Here is a 22,918-nt window from a genome sequence, read left to right as displayed (position 1 = left end):
TACATTGTAATGGACCTTTGGTAGGTAGGCTGCTGGCAGGCTTCAGGTGCAGTACAACAAAGCCAAGTCAGCACGTGCTCATGTTCAAATCAAATTTGATTTGTCACATCCTCCGAATACAACAGCTATTCACCTTACAGTGAAATACTTACTTACAAGCCCTAACCAACAATACAGTAAAAATAAAACAATAAATTAAAATACCTACAAAAAACAAGAATAAGAAATAAAAGTAACAAATAATTAAAGAGCAGCAGTAAAATAACAATAGCGAGGCTATATACAGGGGTTAACGGTACAGAGTCAATGTGAGGAGGCTATATACAGGGGTTAACGGTACAGAGTCAATGTGAGGAGGCTATATACAGGGGTTAACGGTACAGAGTCAATGTGAGGAGGCTATATACAGGGGTTAACGGTACAGAGTCAATGTGAGGAGGCTATATACAGGGGTTAACGGTACAGAGTCAATGTGAGGAGGCTATATACAGGGGTTAACGGTACAGAGTCAATGTGAGGAGGCTATATACAGGGGTTAACGGTACAGAGTCAATGTGAGGAGGCTATATACAGGGGTTAACGGTACAGAGTCAATGTGAGGAGGCTATATACAGGGGTTAACGGTACAGAGTCAATGTGAGGAGGCTATATACAGGGGTTAACAGTACAGAGTCAATGTGAGGAGGCTATATACAGGGGTTAACGGTACAGAGTCAATGTGAGGAGGCTATATACAGGGGTTAACGGTACAGAGTCAATGTGCGGGGGCACCAGTTAGATGAGGTAATATGCACATGTAGGTAGAGTTATTAAAGTGACTATGCGTAGATAATAACAGAGAGTAGAAGGAGTGTAAAAGAGGGGGGGGGGCAATGCAAATAGTCTGGGTAGCCATTTGATTAGATGTTCAGGAGTCTCATGGCTTGGGGGTAGAAGCTGTTTAGAAGCCTCTTGGACCTAGAGTTGGCACTCCGGTACCGCTTCCCATGCGGTAGCAGAGAGAACAGACTATGACTAGGGTGGCTGGAGTCTTTGACCATTTTTAGGGCCTTCCTCTGACACCGGCTGGTAAATCAAATAAAATGTTATTGTCACTTGCGCCGAATACAACAGGTGTAGACCTTACAGTGAAATGCTTACTTACTACTGGATGGCAGGATGGCAGGATTTTGCCAGGGGAAGTGAAATGATCCATTTCAAAGTCCATGACTTTGCCTATGATCATGCACGCCGCAAATGACATGTAACTATAAGTTTCTTGAATTTTCTTTTGCAGGTGACTTTTATTATCTGGATAGACACTTTATGGTTCTAGCTAACGTTACACCAATCAAAGCAGTTGAGCGTGTAGTGAAGCAAAACTTTAGTGGTCAAAACCATTCATCTTGGGGCGACGGGGGGAGCGGGTTTGCGAAATGCTATCATATCGCTGAAGCGGTCTAAGGCACTGCATCACAGTGCTTGAGGCGTCACTACAGAGCCAGGTTCGATCCCAGACTGTGTCACAACCGGGCGTGACCGGGAGTCCCATAGCCTTCTGATTCAATGAATGACGGAGCTGAGTTTGCCTTTTTGCCCAAAATTTCTTTTTGCTTTTTACTGTCATTCTTTGTAATTTATCTTTGTTTCATAGTGTAGTTTCTTCTTCTTTTAATTCATTTTAGTCACTTGATTTCTCAATTTGCAGAACGTTTGCCAATAAGTTGTGCAGCCAGACTTATTTGCCATTCCTTTTGCCTCATCCCTCTCATCAATCCACAGGAGTGTAACAGTTTTTACAGTCATTTTACAATACATACAACCCTAAATTAATAGAGTACATGTGGATGACAGGCAGATACAGTGACTCATTGGTGTAATAATGGAAGTCTAATGACACTTTGTGACCAAACCATATAATACACATTTGAGCCCACAAACGTCTGTTGTTTTTGCAGTGTCCACAGTGCTGAGCCACTCACGAGTGTGCGGAGGAGAGAAATTCCTACGTGTGTGTGTGTGTGTGTGTGTATGGTAGTGTGAAATACTTTAATTGATGAGGATGGCAAGAATACTGTGGATGTTTAATGCTTGAACAAAATTGTAAAAACACACCCAGCAATAAACCTGTCAAAGTTTCATGCTCAGCACCTTAAACTTCTTATGGCTTAGATCCCGCTAACAGGATCGAGTGCAGGGCGCTAAATTCAAAACAACAGAAATCTTATAATTAAAATTCCTCAAACATACAAGTATTTTACACCATTTTAAAGATAAAGTTGTTGTTAATCCCACCACAGTGTCCGATTTCAAAAAGGCTTTATGACGAAAGCACACCAAATGATTATGTTAGGTCAGTACCTAGTCACAGAAAAACACAGCCGTTTTTCCAGCCAAAGAGAGGAGTCACAAAAAGCAGAAATAGAGATAAAATTAATCACTAACCTTTGATGATCTTCATCAGATGACACTCATAGGACTTCATGTTACACAATACATGTTTGATTTGTTCGATAAAGTCCATCATTTATGTCCAAATACCTCCTTTTTGTTCGCACCCTGAGTTCACAAAACCAAATTCGAAAAGTCCACAAATTCCATTACAGTTTGTAGAAACATGTCAAACGATGTGTAGAATCAATCTTTAGGATGTTTTTAACATAAATCTTCAATAATGTTTCAACCGGAGAAGTCCTTTGTCTTTAGATAGGCAATGACTTGAAAAACTACAAACCTCAGATTTCCCACTTCCTGGTTGGATTTTTTCTCAGGTTTTTGCCTGCCATATGAGTTCTGTTATACTCACAGACATCATTCAAACCGTTTTAGAAACTTTAGAGTCTGTCCTATCGAAATCTACTAATAATATGCATATATTAGCAACTGGGCCTGAGTAGCAGGCAGTTTACTCTGGGCACCTTATTCATCCAAGCTACTCAATACTGACCCCAGCCATAATAAGTTATTAATTAAGAATGCCAGTGCAGTATAAGCTCTTTAGGACCACATGAGCGGATAAGGAAATAATCTAGGCACAACTCTAGTAATAACCTAAAACTATGGCCCAGAGTTTTTCCTGGTCAAGTCACATGGTAGGAAAAACTTCTGGCCCTCATAGATTGCATCCCAATAATCTCTCCTTTCTCCTGAAGTGTGCACTCATTCACTACTCCTCCACCCTCTGCAGAAAGTGGATGCTTTTGTTTTTTTTGTTACAGTATTTTCAACCTAACTTCCATTTTCAGTGAAAGGCATCTTTCTATGCCAGCTATGTTATTAGGTTACTACTCCTCACAAATATAAGAGCATTGGTGTAGGAATGGCCTTGAGGGAGTTTCTTATAAATGTAATTTCCTGTCAAATCCATGAAGGGTATTCAAGAAGTGCACACTTTGGGAGGAAGGAGTGCTTATTGGGAAGCAACCATAGGCCGAGTATGGAGAAGGCATGAATTTCATCACATAGAGAAACTACTGTGTATTTAATTATGCATTCCATCATCAGCCCATTGTTGTAGCCTGGATTTCCAATGTTAAGCATCTTGACAGAGCCAGATCTGTGTAGAAGACCACCAGTTCCGTGAGGGAATTTGACTGAACTGAACTATGGGATTTGACAGCCTGGTTAGCCTGCTCGCTGCGGGGATATGGACAGAGAGATATATTTAGTGAGGGGGGGTACTGAGGCATACAGGGGTATGTGCCATCTCTGTCACCCCCCCCACTAGGGAACCCTGGTGGGTAGTATCAAGGTTAGCCACCCTCCTGGACAGAGAATAACCTGGCATGATATTGGGCTCAACCTACGTCAGCTGTTCACTAAAGACAGAGCAGTTGTTGCCAGTTGTTTGCTCACTGTCAAAAGGCAGACTTTGGCTTTAACAGGTCACATCATGTCCTATATAAAGGTTGTTGTGTTCTTAGATGATTCCCATGCCAGAGATTGGTTTGGTGCTCTTTTGGAATCTCGATATGTAAAAAATAACAAATAAATAAATATTGTCACATACACCAGATAGGTGAAGTGAAATGTGTTGATTTACAGGTTCAGTAGTACATCACCCTGGGAGAAAATTAGGGTTAAATGCCTTGCTCAGCTCACATATTCAAACTTTTCAGTTACTGACCCAACGCTCTAACCTCTAGGCTACCTGCCACCAAAGCATTGGAGCACATTTTTTGACAAACTGTTTCAGAGTATCTGTAGAACGTTTTTTCTGGACGGGGCTGGACATGAACCAGGGGGGTATACTACAAAGCAGGATCAATGAGTTAGCCAGCTAACTTTGATAAACAACCTGAAATAACTAATGATTTTCGAATTCAAGCTAATTGGTTGTTGAATTAATTAGACCATGTCCATTTCAAACTTGTCCAAATTTATTTCAGAATGCTAAGGCAACTGGTAAGTTAGCTCATTGATTCTGCTTCGTAGTATACCCCTTAGGAGAGCATCATCTTATAACAGGCAAATGACAAAAACACAGGTGACAATAAGCCTAGGACTCATGAACAGAACAGGTTATGGCTGCGGTGATCAGCGTAAGCACATTACGGAGGCACGTACGGGGCAACATATTGAGTCGTCAGTACCTATCAGAAATCATAACGACAGCAGAAGTGCATGTTGAGAATGTCTCAGATAGCTGTGTGTGTGTGTGCGTGTGTGTGTGTGTGTGTGTCAGGTTGCTGCAGAAATAGCCAGCCCACCTGCTGGGGATCACTGAGGGAGTGATGACAGAACATTTGCCTCCACCCCCCTCGGACATTGTTGCCCCTCCTGTACCCCTGTTCCTGTCCCTCGTACCCCTTTTCTCGGTGATCAATGAGAACCCTGTGGTTCCCATCCAGTATATGCTCTGAGCCCTGGGCAAACACAACAGTACAGGCCTATAAACACTACAGTATACAGCTACGTTATACACATTGTGGGGATTGATTCAGAGTGGCATTGTGGCGACTGATATGTTTTCATGTGTCTGACTGCTATATTTCCTCCAATCTCTTGAAACTTTATGACATGCCAACAATTGACTATCTAATAATAAATATGGTCTCATAAAATGTATAATAAATTCCTTATAAATACTATAAGAGTGTGTTTAATGGCATTTGAACTCCAAAAAGACAGACCATGAGCACATCTAATATGGTACCCCATTCCCTATTCATAAAACGGGTAGTCTGATTGGCTAAAACAGCATTCCAGCCGGGACGACATAAAACGACTTCTTTACTGTTGTATCTGGAGTATCGCTACGCTGTTCTTGATAAAACATGGCTTCCCATTACGCCTAACAACAGCCCTTAGGCGAGGTATTGGCCATACACCACACCCTCTCGGTCCTTATTACGTAGATGTAGCATAGTGCACTACTTTTGACCAATGCCCTGGTCAAAAGTAGTGCACTATAAATAGGCTGCCATTTTGCACACAACTCATGTACAGTATAGGCCAGGGGAAGCATGTGGAATGTCTGGAGGAGAACAGTTATGTGGCATATTACTGGTGACAGGAGGGACATGCCTGTCCCCGTTGTCATAACTACATGTTTTATTATCTGGAGAGGGAGGCCGGGGGGAGACAAGATCAGAAGAAGCTCGAGCCACATAGAATACCGGCTCCAGAACATTGGGCCTAGCAATACTTCAGATATACCAATCATTAAAGTTGAGGACAACTTTACTATCCTACTGGAACTATGAATGTCAGTGTTTTGCTGCATATTATAAATTGGGTGGTTCGAGCCCTGAATGCTGATTGGCTGACAGCTGTGTTATATCAGACCGTAAACCACAGGTATGACAAAACATTTGTTTTTACTGCTCTAATTACATTGGTAACCAGTTTATAATATCACCTCGGGGGTTTGTATTATAGGGCCAGTATACCATGGCTAAGGGCTGTGTCCAGGCACTCCATGTTGCGTCATGCAAAAGAACAGCACTTAGCCGTGGTATATTGGCCATATATCACACCCCATTGTGCCTTATTGCTTAAATATCACATCTCACTTCTGCATATATCACAATAACAGGCTCTGACAAGGGCCTGAAATAGCCGTGGAAAACATTCACAAGCCTTCTGATTTGTTGTCCCTGATTAACCTCCATTAAACCTGTCACATCAAATAAAAAATGCTTCAGCTACTGTACATTGTCACAGCAGCCTATTAAGAAACACAGGTAAGTGCCAAAATAAAAGAAACACTTGAGTAAATGAGGGTTCTGGCGGCTCTGTTATGATGTGGAGTGCATTTTCCTGGCATGGAAAATAATTTTATACAATTAATACACAGCTATTCTGAGTGATCACCTTCAACCTATGGTGCGGCATTTCTATCCTGATGGGCGTGGTTTTTCCAGGATGACAATTCCCTAATCCACAGGGCACGAGTGGTCACTGAATGGTTTAATGAGCATGAAAACGATGTAAACCATATGCCCTGGCCGTCTCAGTCATCAGATCTCAACCCAATGGAACACTTATTGGAGATTCTGGAGCGGCGCCTGAACCAGCGGTTTCCACCATCAACAAAACACCAAAGGATGGAATTTCTTGTTCCAGACACCTGTAGAATCTATGACAAGGCTTGTGGTGTGGTTGTGGTGGCCAACAACCTATTAAGACACCTGTAGAATCTATGACAAGGCTTGTGGTGTGGTTGTGGTGGCCAACAACCTATTCTGGCTTGTGGTGGTAAACAACCTATTAAGACACCTGTAGAATCTATGCCAAGGCACATTGAAGCTGTTCTGGCTTGTGGTGGCCAACAACCTATTAAGACACCTGTAGAATCTATGCCAAGGCACATTGAAGCTGTTCTGGCTTGTGGTGGCCAACAACCTATTAAGACACCTGTAGAATCTATGCCAAGGCACATTGAAGCTGTTCTGGCTTGTGGTGGCCAACAACCTATTAAGACACCTGTAGAATCTATGCCAAGGCACATTGAATCTGTTCTGGCTTGTGGTGGCCAACAACCTATTAAGACACCTGTAGAATCTATGCCAAGGCACATTGAAGCTGTTCTGGCCTGTGGTGGCCAACAACCTATTAAGACACTTTACGTTGGTGTTTCCATTATTTCGGCATTTACTTATATTTTAGTAATGATAATCAAAATCACAACAACCAATATACACATGTATTCTTTTCATTTCAAGACAAGATGATCACGTTCATAGGCTTTAATGAGAATATAAACCACACAAGTGAAACAGAGTATGTATCCTCCAATTCAACAAAATAACCCAAACAACATTACCCTGTTCATTTACAGTGTTCCATAGGAACAAGGGCTTTTTGCAAAAGGCAGCAAGAGGAATTCACAGAAGTTTTCAGACAATGCCATTAAGGCATTGGTCATGATTTATTATTACATTTTGACCTGAATTGTCACAATGTCACAGGAGGTTATATTTCATCCCTGGTGTCCAGCCAGCCCATTCCTGCAGGACTCTGGTGCTAGGCTATATCTGTTGTCGACCCGCTGCCCAGCCCTGCCCAGACCCACATAAAAGAGAAAATCACCCCCATTGTCTCAGATCCCTCTGTTGTTTGAGCGAGACAGAGAGAGAGTACTGTACCCGACCCGACTGTGGTCCACCCTATTCCAGGTAATACTCATTTGGGTTGGGGATTCTGTGATTCAGAATCAAACTTAAGTATTTATTAAGTAAATGACTTAAGAATTTATTTAGTTTACTTAATAATTACTTAAGTGAATGGTGGCGTTTTGTTGCTGTTGTCAGTTATTTGAAATGATCTGAGGGTTTCAGGCTGATCAGGTAATTCAACAAAGGGAAGATGCCCTAATTGAAGTGCCTGGATCAGATTTCAAAATTAAATTTTCTCTCTCCAACCAAGGTTTTCATAATGGCTGATGAGTGAGTATTGTTATCTGGGACAATAGGTCGGCTTGACTGTTAATTAATTATGCATATAGCTCCCTTCAAGTACATTTTTTAATATTACCGCTTTAATGATTATGTATAGCTCAACCTCAGTGTGTTATCTGTTTAAAATACATCATATTATCTGTTCTAAATATACGTAGGCTAAGCCTTATTATAATGAAGTGGACCTATTGTCTTGAGATGACAAGCCATTTGAGTCTTACAGCAGCATGTTGTAGCCTAAGTAAAAATGTACGTAATGTAAGTATATAATAACTGCTTTTGGGAGTATGATACGTGTGTTCTACCTATTGTCTTGAGATGATAAACCATTTAAGTCTTACAGTAGCAGCATGTTGTAGACCCTAGTTATAATGTTAAAATGTATGTATGTTAGAATAACTGCTTCTGAGGGTATGATACGTCCGTTCTACCTGATTGTGGATCTCTTGCAACTTACATTCTCTTGCAAATGACACAGAATGACTCTGTTAAGCTGCCAGTTAGCCATACACAGAGCTAAAACTGAGGGGATGCTACAATGCTATACGCGGCAGAATGGCTTTTTCCTGTAGTGTCCTTTTCCTAATACATGGGGAAAATTATGATGGGGCTTGGGGACAAGGCTGCAACTGTCTGTCTGTCTGTCTGTCTGTCTGTCTGTCTGTCTGTCTGTCTGTCTGTCTGTCTGTCTGTCTGTCTGTCTGTCTGTCTGTCTCTGTCTGTCTCTGTCTGTCTGTCTCTGTCTGTCTGTCTGTCTGTCTGTCTGTCTGTCTGTCTGTCTGTCTGTCTGTCTGTCTGTCTGTCTGTCTGTCTGTCTGTCTGTCTGTCTGTCTGTCTGTCTGTCTGTCTGTCTGTCTGTCTGTCTGTCTTTCTGTCTCCTATTACAATGTAATGTACCTCCAGCAGGTTACAAATTATGTTTTTCTTTTCACTAATGCTATTTTTTACTTATGTGTCTCCCTTGTCTTTTTGTGCCCATAAACCTGATCAAATTTAAGTGAGGTAAGTCTTTTAATGTTTATAAATTCACCGTCAGCGCGATCATCATCATCATGACCATCGTCATCATCATCATATTAGATGTAGGACACCAAAATTCTATTTTGACTTGTATGTTATGCCAAGCATTTATTTCACATCTAGTTGAATCTTACATGCAATGTTGAACAAAGTCCAATCAATCAAGAGACACGTTTTTCAGGCTACCTCTCATAGAAGTGTGTATACTTCGATAATTTTGAACAATGTTCTGACATGTTCCCTCTGTCCCTGTAGGAGCAAGACAAACCCAGGCCAATGAATCCCAAGTTAATTGACAAGGTGAGCTAGAGCCAGAACTAGAGACAGCCCTGGTTCAACAGTGTTAATCCCTATATAGAGAGGGAACACGTTGTCCCAAGGTTGCCACTTCAGTCTTATCGGTTATTGTCAGCAATCAAGGGCAATGTTTTTTAAGTGACCACATTCAGACTAAACTGTAACTGGCTCCCTGTATGGATAAACTTATGCTATAAAGAGAGTAAAACGTTTGCTCAATGGAGAATTTCTATTGAAAGAGTTTTTCATTCTGGGACTAGTTGTGTCCAGGAACAGGCCCAATAGTAGGCCAATGCTTTAGGTCCATAGTAGATTTGTTGTGAGTGGCAGTTGTGTGACCACCTAAACCTGTTTGGGCCAACACAAAAAATGTCCCATTAAATGAATAGGTCACCGATCTTGACAAAATCGATTTTCACTTTTAAGGATACAGCACTGGCCACACATTTGCAATAACATTGTGTTCTTTTCCCAACAGCCGAAGTCGAAGATTACGGCTTCGCGTAAGCTCTCCCTGAAGGTAAATTACCATGCATTATGTTAACAATTAACATTGATTATAACTAAGTCATTCTTTATTACGGATACAGCTGTAGTGACACCGTGAAGCATGGAGGACGACTAACTACTGCATGGTGGTATTAGACTGGGTCCTCCGCCTCTGGCCCACCCCTCGAATGACGGATCTTTCTCTCGTCCAATCAGATCATGCTGCTCACCAGGGCGATGGAGCAGCTGGAACAGGAGACGCAGGACAGGGATGAGGAGAAACTGAGCTACCTGGGAGAGCGATTGCCCCCCTTGCAGTTCTCTGGACTGTCATTGGCTGAGCTACAGGTGAGAGACAAGAAAGTCAGCCAATTGAGGGAGCAATACGACTGGGCCAAACTAGTGGGCCAATCACAAAGCTAAACAATGAGACTGTAACTGAACACTCAAGTAAATATTCCAGCATGGTTATTCTCTTCAATATACAGTACCAGTAAAAAGTTTGGACACACCTACTTATTCTTATTTTTACTAATTTCTACATTGTAGAATAATAGTGAAGACCTCAAAACTATAAAATGGAATAATAGTGAAGACCTCAAAACACACATGGAATCATTTAGCAACCAAAAAAGTGTTAAACAAATCAAAATATAATTTCGATTTTAGATTCTTCAAAGTAAGCACCCCTTGCATTGATGACAGCTTTGCACACTCTTGTCATTCTCTCAACCAGCTTCATCTGGAATGCTTTTCCAACAGTCTTGAAGGAGTTCCCACATATGCTGAGCATTTGTTGTATGCTTTTCCTTCACTCTGCGGTACAACTCAACCCAAACCATCTCAACTGGGTTGAGGTCATCTGATGCAGCACTCCATCACTCTCCTTCTTGGTCAAATAGCCCTTACACAGCCTGGAGGTGTTTTGGGTCATTGTCCTGTTGAAAAACCAGGTAGCCATGCTGGTTAAGTGTGGATAAGTGTGCCTTGAATTCTAAATAAATCACAGACAGTGTCACCAGCAAAGCACCATTACACCTCCTCCTCCATGCTTTACGGTGGGAACCACAAATGCAGAGATCATCCATACACCTACTCTGCGTCTCACAAAAACACGGCGGTTGGAACCAAAAATCTAAAATTTGGACTCATCAGACCAAAGGACAGATTTCACCCGGTCTAATGTTCATTGCTTGTGTTTATTGGGCCAAGCAAGTCTCTTCTTATTATTGGTGTCCTTTAGTAGTGGTTTCTTTGAAGCATTTCTACCATGAAGGCCTGATTCACACAGTCTCCTCTGAACAGTTGATGTTGAGATGTGTCTGTTACTTGAACTCTGTGAAGCATTTATTTGGGCTGCAATTTCTGAGGCTGGTAACTTTAACTTATTCTCTGCAGCAGAGGTAACTCTGGGTCTTTCCTTCCTGTGGCGGTCCTCATGAGAGCCAGTTTCATCATAGCGCTTGATGGTTTTTGCTACTGCATTTGAAGAAACTTTTAAAACTCTTGAAATTTTCCAAATTGACTTAAAGTAGTGATAGACTGTCATTTCTCTTTGCTTATTTGAGCTGTTCTAACCATAATATGGACTTGGTCTTTTACCAAATAGGGCTATCTTCTGTATACCACCCCTACCTTTTCACAACACCACAACTGATTGGCTGAAATGCATTAAGAAGGTAAGAAATTCCATAAATTAAATTTAAACAAGGCACACCTGTTTATTGAAATACATTCCAAGAAACTACCTCATCAAGCTGGTTGAGAGAATGCCAAGAGTGTGCAAAGCTGTCGTCAAGGCAAAGGGTGGCTACTGATGTAAGAAGGGCTATATAAATCAATTTGATTTGAAATTTGATTTGATACTAAAGAATCTCAAATCTCAAATATAATTTGATTGTTTTAACACTATTTTGGTTACTACATGATTCCATATGTATTATTTCATAGTTTTGATGTCTTCACTACTGTTCTACAATGAAGAAAATAGTAAAAATAAAGAAAACCCTTGAATGAGTAGGTGTGTCCAAACTTTTGACTGGTACTGCATCTCAATGAGATTTGATTCTTCACTCTTAGACAAAAGGGTTCAAAATGAGTTATTTGGCTGTCCCCATAGAAGAAACCTTTGTGGTTTCTAGGTAGAACCCTTTTTGGGGCCCTCTGTGGAAAGGATTTTACATGGAACCAAAAAGGGCTCTTCAAAGGATTCTCTCCTATGGGGACAGCCGAAGAACCCTTTTAGGTTCTAGATATCACCTTTTTTTGTGTATATTTAATCTTAGTATGTTTATCTATTTTTTTCAGGACCTATGCAAGCAGCTCCATGGAAAGATAGATGTGGTAGATGAGGAGAGATACGACTGTGAGGCCAAAGTGACCAAGCACAACAAAGATGTAAGTCTTCGGCCCTTTGGGTGAGATGTTATCCTCAGGTCCTGCCTCTTGTGGAGGCAACAAATGGGTGTTAGTCTCAGTTTTGCAGCTGGGTCAGGGCCAAATCAATGGTCAGTGCCAGTTCCTGGGGTTGGCCCTGGCCAGGATTGGAACCCAGGTCCAGCAAGTATCAAACCAACACTTATTGAAGAGGTTGCTAGGTGTTGGTTCAAGTTGCTATAATATTTAATAGTAGATTTCGATGAAATCTACAGATCCATGAGTTGAAGCTGAAGGTGCAGGACTTAGGAGGGAAGTTTAAGAAGCCCGCCCTGAGGAAGGTGCGCGTCTCTGCAGACGAGATGATGAGAGCTTTGCTGGGAACCAAACACAAAGGCTCTATGGACCTCAGGTCCAACCTCAAGTCTGTCAAGAAGGAAGACACCAACAAGGACAAAGACAAGGTAACTGGGACTTGGGCCATGTACAAATACTTTACCAATGCATCCTTCCTTTCTCCTGAAGCTTTAAGTTAGCTCACCTTGAAATTTGAAACCTCTCTGGCACTAGTAAGCACTGGCTTGTGCGGAGATGGTGTGGTACTGGAAACCATGCTACTATGGACCTCCAAGCATTTGCATCTAATGGTTAAACTGAGAGTATCTAAGACCATAACGTTAGCTTATTATAGTAGCTAGCTAGCTAATCAAACATGACTTAGCATAGCACTACTCATTGTTTGTTTTCCCTCTACACATTGTATGGGGATAGGTTGTAATGTGGTCACCTGAGACAACTCTCCACAAACACAAGGAAGCTTGGGCGCTAAAGCTAGTTAAACGCTGATGTCTGACAGCACAGTATTTGTTCCTCTTTCCTCTCAGGTGCTCACGTCTGAGGTGACCGACTGGCGTAAGAATGTGGAGGCCATGTCTGGCATGGAGGGCCGCAAGAAGATGTTCGACGCATCTGGCGGCCAGTAAGCCATGCTACAGCCTTGGGACGGGAACCACGCGCAGGACATGGTCCAGAAAGGAGGAAGAGGAGGAGGAGCTGTGTAGTCCCTGAAAGTGCCCCGCCACCCTACCGCAGTACAAAGGCAGCATGGGGTTAAATTGTGAGGAGTCCAGTGCTGAGCAGTCCATTAGATGGATTTGTAGTTTTGTAAAACAGGTTGTAGTTCTCTGCTGGAGTGGAAGGGTTTCTATAAGAGTTTTACAAAGCCTGCGATTTCTTTCAGGTACTACTTACCAAATATTTTACAACCCTGTATAAACTAGTTTTGGAACCCAACCCAATATAAACAGTATACCACAAAGCCCTCAGATGAGACTGTATGAGGTAGTCTTGGAAACCCAAAACAAAAATATTGCGTAATTGCGTCAAACGCTCAATTAAGTTATGGGGAGAAATGTATGAGATAAGATACTAACAAGACTAGCAAAGTCCCCACCCCTTAAACGGAAACTCTCAGCTAAAGCACCATCTTCACCCAATCCTGATACGTCCAAATAACCAGTGATGGAAAAGCACCAAAACTACTGCTCCTCGTTAGTCGTCACATCCCAACAACTTTTGACAGACGTTACGATAACATTTATGTTCCATAATCTGTCCACGAGAGATTAGGAATTGATGTGTTTATAAAGCACGTGAAGATGTGAACTACCTAAACACGATGAAGTTCCATAAAAGTTAAGTGAATGATTGGAGTAATGTAGAATAGTGAAGTCATCATAGTCCTCCACTGAGTCAAACCTTTAGGCTGATAGTCTTACAGAAATAGGAAAGGCTTGAGGCTGATGAACGTTTACAGTTGTCAATATCATGATGATTTCCTAACTAATTAAGCAACATGTTGCTCTCTCGGACTCGGACTCCCTCAGGGCTGATGTCAATGGTAAAACAGCATGATTTAACCCCTCGCTGACATCCTCGCACATGATCTCTCCACCCTGTCATTGACGACTTAGCCTATCACGCTGGGACAGTTAACCACTTCTTCAAAAGCTGTGTGTGGTGCATATCTCACTATTGCTATTTATTATGGAAGATTAGATGTATGTGTCTTTTATTTATGGCATTATAAAACATGAATCACCAAAGGATGTCCTTGGTTTGTTATGTGAACTCACATCAGGGTCTATTTTCTATTGTCTGGTACTCAGTGATCTAATAGAGGCATGAATGTCCATGGGTAGCAGCTTAAAGGGATAGTTCACCCAAATTACAAAATTACATGTTGTTCCTTACCCTGTAAGAAGTCTATAGACACGGTATGACAGCAATCTATGCTTTGGTTTCCAAATGCTAACATTATAGCTTTTGTGGCACAAATCACATTCAAGTCATGGTACCTATATTAGCATTTTTTCACGCATCATATGCAGCTCATATCAAAAAGTGACTTTGTTGAGCTAGACAATTAATTTCAGATACTTTAGGATGATTTGGACACGATGCGCTAAAAATGCTAATATAGGTACCATGACTTAAGATTTGTGCCGCAATGCTAAAATATTAACATTTGAAATAAGTGCCAGGGAAACTTAACCAAAGCATGGATTGTGGTGAAAACCTTGTTCATAGGTCACTTACAGGGTTTGGAAACCAATATGTCATTTTTTGTAATTTGGGTGAACAGTGTTGATGGATTTGGCAAACGATAGACTGACAATGCCATTGAAAAACAAGGGGTTGGGCGATACTAGGGGTTATTCATCTGCTACTTTGTAAACTTCAAATGGAAGTTGCCTACAGGCGAGGGAAAAACACTTTGACAATGACCTTCAGTCAAAAGGTTGTGATCCAGCAGCACAGTGTTTCATGTCCCAGGAACCACTTTAATATGATAAAGTAGTGATCTTCTGGATGATCTGGCCAAAGGCTTCATCAGCGCTGTCGTACACCCACTGTTGGACCGCTTTAGTCTTCTAAAGCTAAGGAATAGGAATGAAATGCAAGAAACTCTATCCCTCAACTCACAATCACAGCAGAACTTCTGGTAGATTATTGGACACACGAGACAGCTACACCAGCCTAATAAGAAGCAGAAACAATTGGTGGGTGTTGTGAGTTCAGTTGTCAACAGATGGTGAATCTTAAAGCCTTTCCTCCTGCATCAAATCCTCAGTCACCTTGTATTTTTAGCTCTGTTGTTCTCTGAGTCTAATCCAACCTTGGAAACAAACACTGGAGCTGGAGCACATCATTCACTTTATTGGCCTGCGTGGGTCGCCTGGCTGTTGTCACCCAGACACAGTCATGCCGAGTATGAGAGACACCCAGGCCAATAATAGCCAGAGGCCCGCTGGTGAGAGGGAAGTGTTGACAGGTTCATGTCAGTCAATGTGGTGCCAGGTGTGTGTGAGTGTTTGTCCCCCTGTTCAGTGTTTATTCAGAAAGGCACACATTAGAACTCTATGAAGGTTCACCAGTGTGTGTGCCTCCCAGGAGACCTACCGGTGCCCACGTGTGTGTGTGTGTGGTGGTTGGTGTTCATGTAGATAAGCAGTTAAGTAAAGTAGTTGTCTGTCCTTCCACTAACCTTTGGGAAGAAGATACCGTAGTAGTTTCCAACACAGCCCTAAATGAACAATACCCACAAATCAAATCAGGCTTTATTTATACAGCACATTTAAAGAAATGGAATGCAATGCAATGTGCTTCACAGGACAAAAACAGAGGAATAACAATAAAACGGAACAACTAAAAAGCACCCTAAGGAAAAGCACCCTAAGGAAAAGCACCCTAAGGAAAAGCACCCTAAGGAAAAGCACCCTAAGGAAAAGCACCCTAAGGAAAAGCACCCTAAGGAAAAGCAAAGTTAAAAAGGTGTGTTTTAAGACCTCTTTTAAATATGTCCAGTTTCGGCCCGCCTCAGGTTCTCTGGCAGGCTATTCCAGAGGCTGGGGGCATAGTAACTAATTTCTGCCTCTCCATGCCTCTTGGTCCTAGGCTTTGGGATAGTTAAAAGGCCAGTGCCAGAGGACCTGATGGACCTGCTGGGTACATAACTTAAAAGCATGTCTGACATGTACTTGGGTGCACAATCGTGGATTGATTTAAAAACCAATAGAAGAATCTTCAAATGAATTGTAAAACTCACAGGCAGCCAGTGCAGAGACCTTAAGACCGGTGTAATGTGTGCTCTCCGTCTGGTCTTGGTCAGTACCCGTGCTGCAGCATTCTGTATGTTTTGTAGTTAACCAATGGCTTTCTTGATGAGAGAAGACAGGAGAGCATTACAGTAGTCGAGCGTGCTTGTAATAAAAAGCACAAGCCGCAAACATAGGTTTTGGAACCAGAGACATACCACACCACATCAAATTCAAAATTCGAAGGAAAAAAACAAGTCCCAATCACTTACATACGGTGTAACAGATTCACATGAGACTGCAGTCCATTGCCAGGGCTACGGGATGGTAGCACGTCAACAGTAGTAACTGCAGTCGATTGCTGGGTCCACTAGATGGTAGCAAGTCAACAGTAGTACCTGCAGTCCATTACTGGGTCCACTAGATGGCAGCAAGTCAACAGTAGTAACTGCAGTCCTTTGCTGGGTCCACTAGATGGCAGCAAGTCAACAGTAGTAACTGGGACAACTGCATCCATTTAGGCTGGTAGGCTCAGTGTGTGCTTTTACTCAAGCCGGATTCCAAGCTAAAAACAACTGACTGTCAAATGAAGAAAGAACAGACAAGTTAGCCAGATATTTACTTGCACAGTGATAGTCATACATTGATGTTGTCACACACAAGTCAGGTAGAAGAGAGAGCAGTAGTCAATGTGAGATCACTCAGATGAATGCTCACCGCTAGTCTGTGTGGGAGATTAAGCCAGTGAAACAGGCCTCAAGGCCAACTTCTGGCCGAGACAAGGCACTACAAAAGACAGAAGTGTGTGTGTGTGTGTGTGTGTGTGTGTGTGTGTGTGTGTGTGTGTGTGTGTGTGTGTGTGTGTGTGTGTGGTGTGTGGGCTGAAAGCGAGAGCAGCGATGAATTGATAAGCTTCACTCTGACATTGATGATATAATGGCGTAGGTGTCACTTTGGACAATGACTGATCGATTCAACACCCCTCAAAAAACACCACTTCCTGTCAGTCACTATGGAAACATTTGAAACATGATAAACAGCACTGTCTTACGTCAATTTGGCGTCACTCCTACGCAACGCTCGTCCCTCAACCCACAACGCAGCCGGAAACGTTCTGCTGTCTGACAATGCATAAACAGTTGCTCCCAGCTGCCCTCCTTCCTATTGATTCCTATGAGGGTCAAGGGACTTGTTCTCCTAGTCACTCTGAGGAAGACTTGAGAGAAGCAGAGCACAGAACATCCCATCTATTCACCCTTCTCGTGCCAAGTATGAGATCATTGACTTACTTAAGGTGTGCATCCACTCTAGATATTGTGGCAGGCAGCCTGATTTTCTACTCTCTCTCTCTCTCTCTCTCTCTCTCTCTCTCTCTCTCTCTCTCTCCTTGATTAAGTAGAGGGTTGAATTAATTTGAGGTGGCAAGGGCTATTGGATTGTAGTCACGTTGTCCTTTCGTTCAGACGGTGACAAAAGGGGAATATCTAAGGTCACTCCAGCACACTCATGTGGTAGGTTCCCCTTACAACTCTGTAAATATCATTCAAATGTAATCAAATCAAATCAAATCAAATCAAATTTTATTTGTCACATACACATGGTTAGCAGATGTTAATGCGAGTGTAGCGAAATGCTTGTGCTTCTAGTTCCGACAATGCAGTAATAACGAACAAGTAATCTAACTAACAATTCCAAAAAAACTACTGTCTTATACACAGTGTAAGGGGATAAAGAATATGTACATAAGGATATATGAATGAGTGATGGTACAGAGCAGCATAGGCAAGATACAGTAGATGATATCGAGTACAGTATATACATATGAGATAAGTATGTAAACCAAGTGGCATAGTTAAAGTGGCTAGTGATACATGTATTACATAAGGATGCAGTCGATGATATAGAGTACAGTATCAACGTATGCATATGAGATGAACAATGTAGGGTAAGTAACATTATATAAGGTAGCATTGTTTAAAGTGGCTAGTGATATATTTACATCATTTCCCATCAATTCCCATGATTAAAGTGGCTGGAGTAGAGTCAGTGTCATTGACAGTGTGTTGGCAGTAGCCACTCAATGTTAGTGGTGGCTGTTTAACAGTCTGATGGCCTTGAGATAGAAGCTGTTTTTCAGTCTCTCGGTCCCAGCTTTGATGCACCTGTACTGACCTCGCCTTCTGGATGACAGCGGGGTGAACAGGCAGTGGCTCGGGTGGTTGATGTCCTTGATGATCTTTATGGCCTTCCTGTAGCATCGGGTGGTGTAGGTGTCCTGGAGGGCAGGTAGTTTGCCCCCGGTGATGCGTTGTGCAGACCTCACTACCCTCTGGAGAGCCTTACGGTTGAGGGCGGTGCAGTTGCCATACCAGGCGGTGATACAGCCCGCCAGGATGCTCTCGATTGTGCATCTGTAGAAGTTGTGAGTGCTTTTGGTGACAAGCCGAATTTCTTCAGCCTCCTGAGGTTGAAGAGGCGCTGCTGCGCCTTCCTCACGATGCTGTCTGTGTGAGTGGACCAATTCAGTTTGTCTGTGATGTGTATGCCGAGGAACTTAAAACTTGCTACCCTCTCCACTACTGTTCCATCGATGTGGATGGGGGTGTTCCCTCTGCTGTTTCCTGAAGTCCACAATCATCTCCTTAGTTTTGTTGACGTTGAGTGTGAGGTTATTTTCCTGACACCACACTCCGAGGGCCCTCACCTCCTCCCTGTAGGCCGTCTCGTCGTTGTTGGTAATCAAGCCTACCACTGTTGTGTCGTCCGCAAACTTGATGATTGAGTTGGAGGCGTGCATGGCCACGCAGTCGTGGGTGAACAGGGAGTACAGGAGAGGGCTCAGAACGCACCCTTGTGGGGCCCCAGTGTTGAGGATCAGCGGGGAGGAGATGTTGTTGCCTACCCTCACCACCTGGGGGCGGCCCGTCAGGAAGTCCAGTACCCAGTTGCACAGGGCGGGGTCGAGACCCAGGGTCTCGAGCTTGATGACGAGCTTGGAGGGTACTATGGTGTTGAATGCCGAGCTGTAGTCGATGAACAGCATTCTCACATAGGTATTCCTCTTGTCCAGATGGGTTAGGGCAGTGTGCAGTGTGGTTGAGATTGCATCGTCTGTGGAATCTACTGTAGTGCCAAACTTAATTGTGGCGCTGTTATTAAATCAAAGAATGGTATATGCAAATGAAGCAAACATTCTGTTGTCAATTTAGCTTCTAATTAGTTTAAAAGAAAACAGTAATTTTGGGCCCAAAAAATGCCCCCTTCGTCCTTCTCTATGGTCATGAGCGACGGACGGAAATGTGATCTGTTCAACTGTCACCATGGAAAGCATAAATATGACTTGATCTCACACTCACTGTAGCTGCAAACACGGTCTAGTCATCCCTAATTCCATACTCATCCCCTATGGAATGCAAAAGCAACGTGGCCAAACATTCACGGCACAGTCTGGAGAGACATCCTTCATTCAGTGCGACAACAAAGCATACAACATGGCATACAAACACACCCTCTTGACGGACATATGACACTTCACTGATACAAATCTCTTTTTTCTGTGTGCTCTCACGTGTGTGAGTCTGTGTGTGTGTGTCGGATTGTGTGGTTGTGTGTGTGTGTCTGTTTGTGTGTGTATTTGTGTGTCTGTGAATGTCGGTGTCTGTCTGTCTGTCTGTCTGTGCGCTTTACAAGGAGCGGAGAGAGAAACCGGATTTCCACCAAAGTGTGAGGGGAAGAAGTGGAGCCTGACAATAAACAATGACTTGCTGATCTTCCAAGGCCCCTCAGTTCATTTCACCCATGGAATTACGCAAGAGGGGAAGAATGAGTGATTTACTCTGCCATGAATGATCACACATGGGCAGACTGGAGTGTTTGTGTGTGTGTGTGTATGCCTTTCTGTGTGTGTGTCTGTGTGTGTGTGTGTGTGTGTGTGTGTGTGTGTGTGTGTGTGTGTGTGTGTGTGTGTGTGTGTTTGTCTGTGTGCCTGGGTGTGTTTGTCTGTGTGCCTGTGTGCCTGTGTGTGTGTGTGTGTGTGTGTGTATGTATGTATGTGATGTCATCAATCTTTGGTTCCTTATTAGAGTGTCCTCTGCTTCTCCAGTTCCTAGGCCAGGGGGTAGGGAGGAGTACTATGTAACACTATGCACACCAGTAGAGGCTAGTGGGAGGAGCTATAGGAGGACGGGCTGATTGTAATGGCTGGAATGGAATTAATGGAATGGAGTCAAATGTGTGGTTTCCATATGTTTTATACAGTGCCATTTATTCCATTCCAGCCATTGCAATGAGCCCATCCTCCTATAGTTCCTCCCACCTGCCTTCACTGATACAAAATCTCTTCCCCTGTCTAAAGAGCTCCATTTATGGTCATGAGATTTATACAGATCGACCAATCCTTTTCACCTCTCTTTACTGTACATGTCTCAAACACTAACATGGCATCATATTTTTTTAACATAGACCTAAAAAGCTCAATGTCAAAATAGGGGCATCAAATAAAAATCAAACAGTATACTCTAACTACATATATAATAATTAATCTTTTGTCTATCTGTGTTTCATACTTTTCCTTCAATTCACAACAGGCTGAATGTATCTCACCGGAGAAAGCATCCAAGCGAGCGAAACAGCGCCCCTCTGTCTCTGTATGTGTAGCCCATCTATCTGATGCTGTCTGGTCAAAAAGAGTATGACATTGTTCCCGCCTGTAGCATTAAATGCAAGGGAAGCCAGTGAGCATTTGGCCTCCCTTGATAAAAAAAATATCAAATAACAGCCAATCATCACACACACACACACACACACACACACACACACACACACACACACACACACACACACACACACACACACACACACACACACACACACACACACACACACACACACACAGAAAATCAGAACCATTGACAGTCAAACCATATTTAGCTTACGTTGTTTGGAATAATTTGTTTTTGGTATCTTTTAGTTGTCACTGTATTACACTAAGCAGATGTGATTTGATGATGTTGAAATGGTGCTGGAATAGTGGAGGCAGCTCCTGTTTTCATTGCGACAGTAGTCAGTAGTTGTTTAGTGGTCCGAAAATGTCAGAAACATTAACTTGCTTGACCATGCTATAGGTCATGTAACTGTCTGTTACCTCTACATGCAATATGCTTTGTGGACTTCACTGGACAGAGGTTGCTATCCGGTTTTGTGATAAAACACAAGTGCGGTTGAACTTATTCTGCCACTGTCTTATTGTCTCATCCTTTAGGCCTATTTACCCACGTGCTGGTCCTGTAAATCTGTACTATTTTCAAGAATTATACACAGAAATGCCCAACTTTAGTAAAACTCCCCAAAAGTGTTGCGTGGGTAGAGGTTAAAAATGCATGTAGGACACCTCCACGGACCGGGATTAGGCAGCCATGTTGGAGTGTTAATTGGATTCCCAACGAGGTTGCGAATCTCTTTCACCTCTAGTGACTAGTTTCCGCCGAGATGTCTGGAAACATGCTCCTGGGGAAGAGATGGACCTTTAGCTCACTTCCCTAAATGAGTTTGGAATTCACCGCTGCTAATCCTTTTGACCTAACACACGAGGGGTTAACTGCTTCCTGTTCTGACTCAAGCTGAATCACTGTGCTGGTGTTAAAATGTATTTTTCACTGGCCCCTGGGCATTGACAGAGAGTTTGGCCAAGTGCTTGGTAACTAAGGTATGCACTAATGCTACAAATGCCAGTTTATAATACAATATACAGTATGTCATTAAGCTGCTGCTTTTATCTAATGACACTTAGTCATGCATACATTTTACTTACATGTGGTCCTGGGAAACGAACCCACTATCCTGGCATTCATTTGACAAAAACACTCATTTGATGCAAATGCTAATTTGACACAAACGCAAATTTGACACAATATGGTATAAACTGTGTTCACAAAACAGAAAGGTGAGTAAACAGCATGATTTCCCCTCCACTGTCCTACATCCCTTGTCTACTGTAACTTCATTTTATTCCAAGGGAGGACATTAGAGATTTTCTGTTGAAGAGGCTTTAGATGTATATAAATATATGTAAATATAGTACCAGTCAAAAGTTTGGACACACCTACTCATTCAAAAAAACTATTTTCTACATTGTAGAATACTATTGAAGACATCATAACACATAATATAATATAATAACACATATGGAATCATGTAGTAACCAAAAAAGTGTTAAACAAATAAAAATATATTTTAGATTCTTCAAAGTAGCCACCCTTTGCCTTGTTGACAGCTTTGCACACTCTTGGTATTCTCTCAACCAGCTTTACCTGGAATTACTTTCCAACAGTCCTGAAGGAGTTCCCACATATGCGTAACAATTGTTGGCTGCTTTTCATTCACTTTGCAGTCCAATTCATCCCAAACAATCTTAATTGGGTTGAGGGTGGGTGATTGTAGGGGCCAGGTCATCTGATGCAGCACTCCATCACTCCCCTTCTTGTTCAAATAGCCCTTACACAGCCTGGAGATGTGTTGGGTCATTGTCCTGTTGAAAAACCAATGATAGTCCCACTAAGTGCACAAATGGTCTATCGCTGCAGAATGATGTGGTAGCCATGCTGGTTAAGTGTGCCTTGAATTCTGAATAAATCACAGACAGTGTCACCAGCAAAGCACCCTCACACCATCACACCTCCTCCTCCATGCTTCACGGTGGGAGCCACACATGAGGAGATCATCCATTCACATACTCTGTATCTTTTCGGTTCGAACCAAAAA

General features: G+C 42.5%; 1 protein-coding gene across 2 annotated transcripts; it reads left to right on the top strand.

The window, feature by feature from the left end:
* Positions 1 to 7,461: 7,461 nt before the first annotated feature.
* LOC112238550 (troponin I, slow skeletal muscle-like) lies at positions 7,462 to 14,170 on the top strand. 2 transcript variants are annotated; one of them, XM_042318547.1, is made up of 9 exons: positions 7,485 to 7,598; positions 7,849 to 7,868; positions 8,879 to 8,882; positions 9,156 to 9,200; positions 9,676 to 9,717; positions 9,903 to 10,034; positions 11,994 to 12,083; positions 12,338 to 12,526; positions 12,947 to 14,170. In XM_042318547.1, exons 2-9 carry the CDS (start codon positions 7,858 to 7,860, stop codon positions 13,043 to 13,045), a joined length of 612 nt encoding a protein of 203 aa, XP_042174481.1. In that variant the 5' UTR covers positions 7,485 to 7,598; positions 7,849 to 7,857; the 3' UTR covers positions 13,046 to 14,170. The 2 variants fall into 2 exon arrangements, with proteins under 2 accessions (XP_042174482.1, XP_042174481.1); XM_042318548.1 differs by lacking the exon at positions 7,849 to 7,868 and having other exon boundaries at positions 7,462 to 7,598.
* Positions 14,171 to 22,918: the final 8,748 nt, after the last annotated feature.

The sequence above is a fragment of the Oncorhynchus tshawytscha genome, unplaced genomic scaffold, assembly GCF_018296145.1.
Source record: "Oncorhynchus tshawytscha isolate Ot180627B unplaced genomic scaffold, Otsh_v2.0 Un_contig_1741_pilon_pilon, whole genome shotgun sequence".
NCBI lineage: Eukaryota > Metazoa > Chordata > Actinopteri > Salmoniformes > Salmonidae > Oncorhynchus > Oncorhynchus tshawytscha.
Note: the sequence above shows the minus strand (reverse complement) of the source record. Positions and strands in the feature narration are given on the sequence as shown.

Bases quoted from the DNA above. Each gene is read 5' to 3' on its own strand.
- LOC112238550 (XM_042318547.1), top strand. The intron at 10,035-11,993 runs GTGAGAGACAAG...TATTTTTTTCAG, and splicing joins TGTCATTGGCTGAGCTACAG to GACCTATGCAAGCAGCTCCA. The intron at 12,084-12,337 runs GTAAGTCTTCGG...TGAAATCTACAG, and splicing joins TGACCAAGCACAACAAAGAT to ATCCATGAGTTGAAGCTGAA.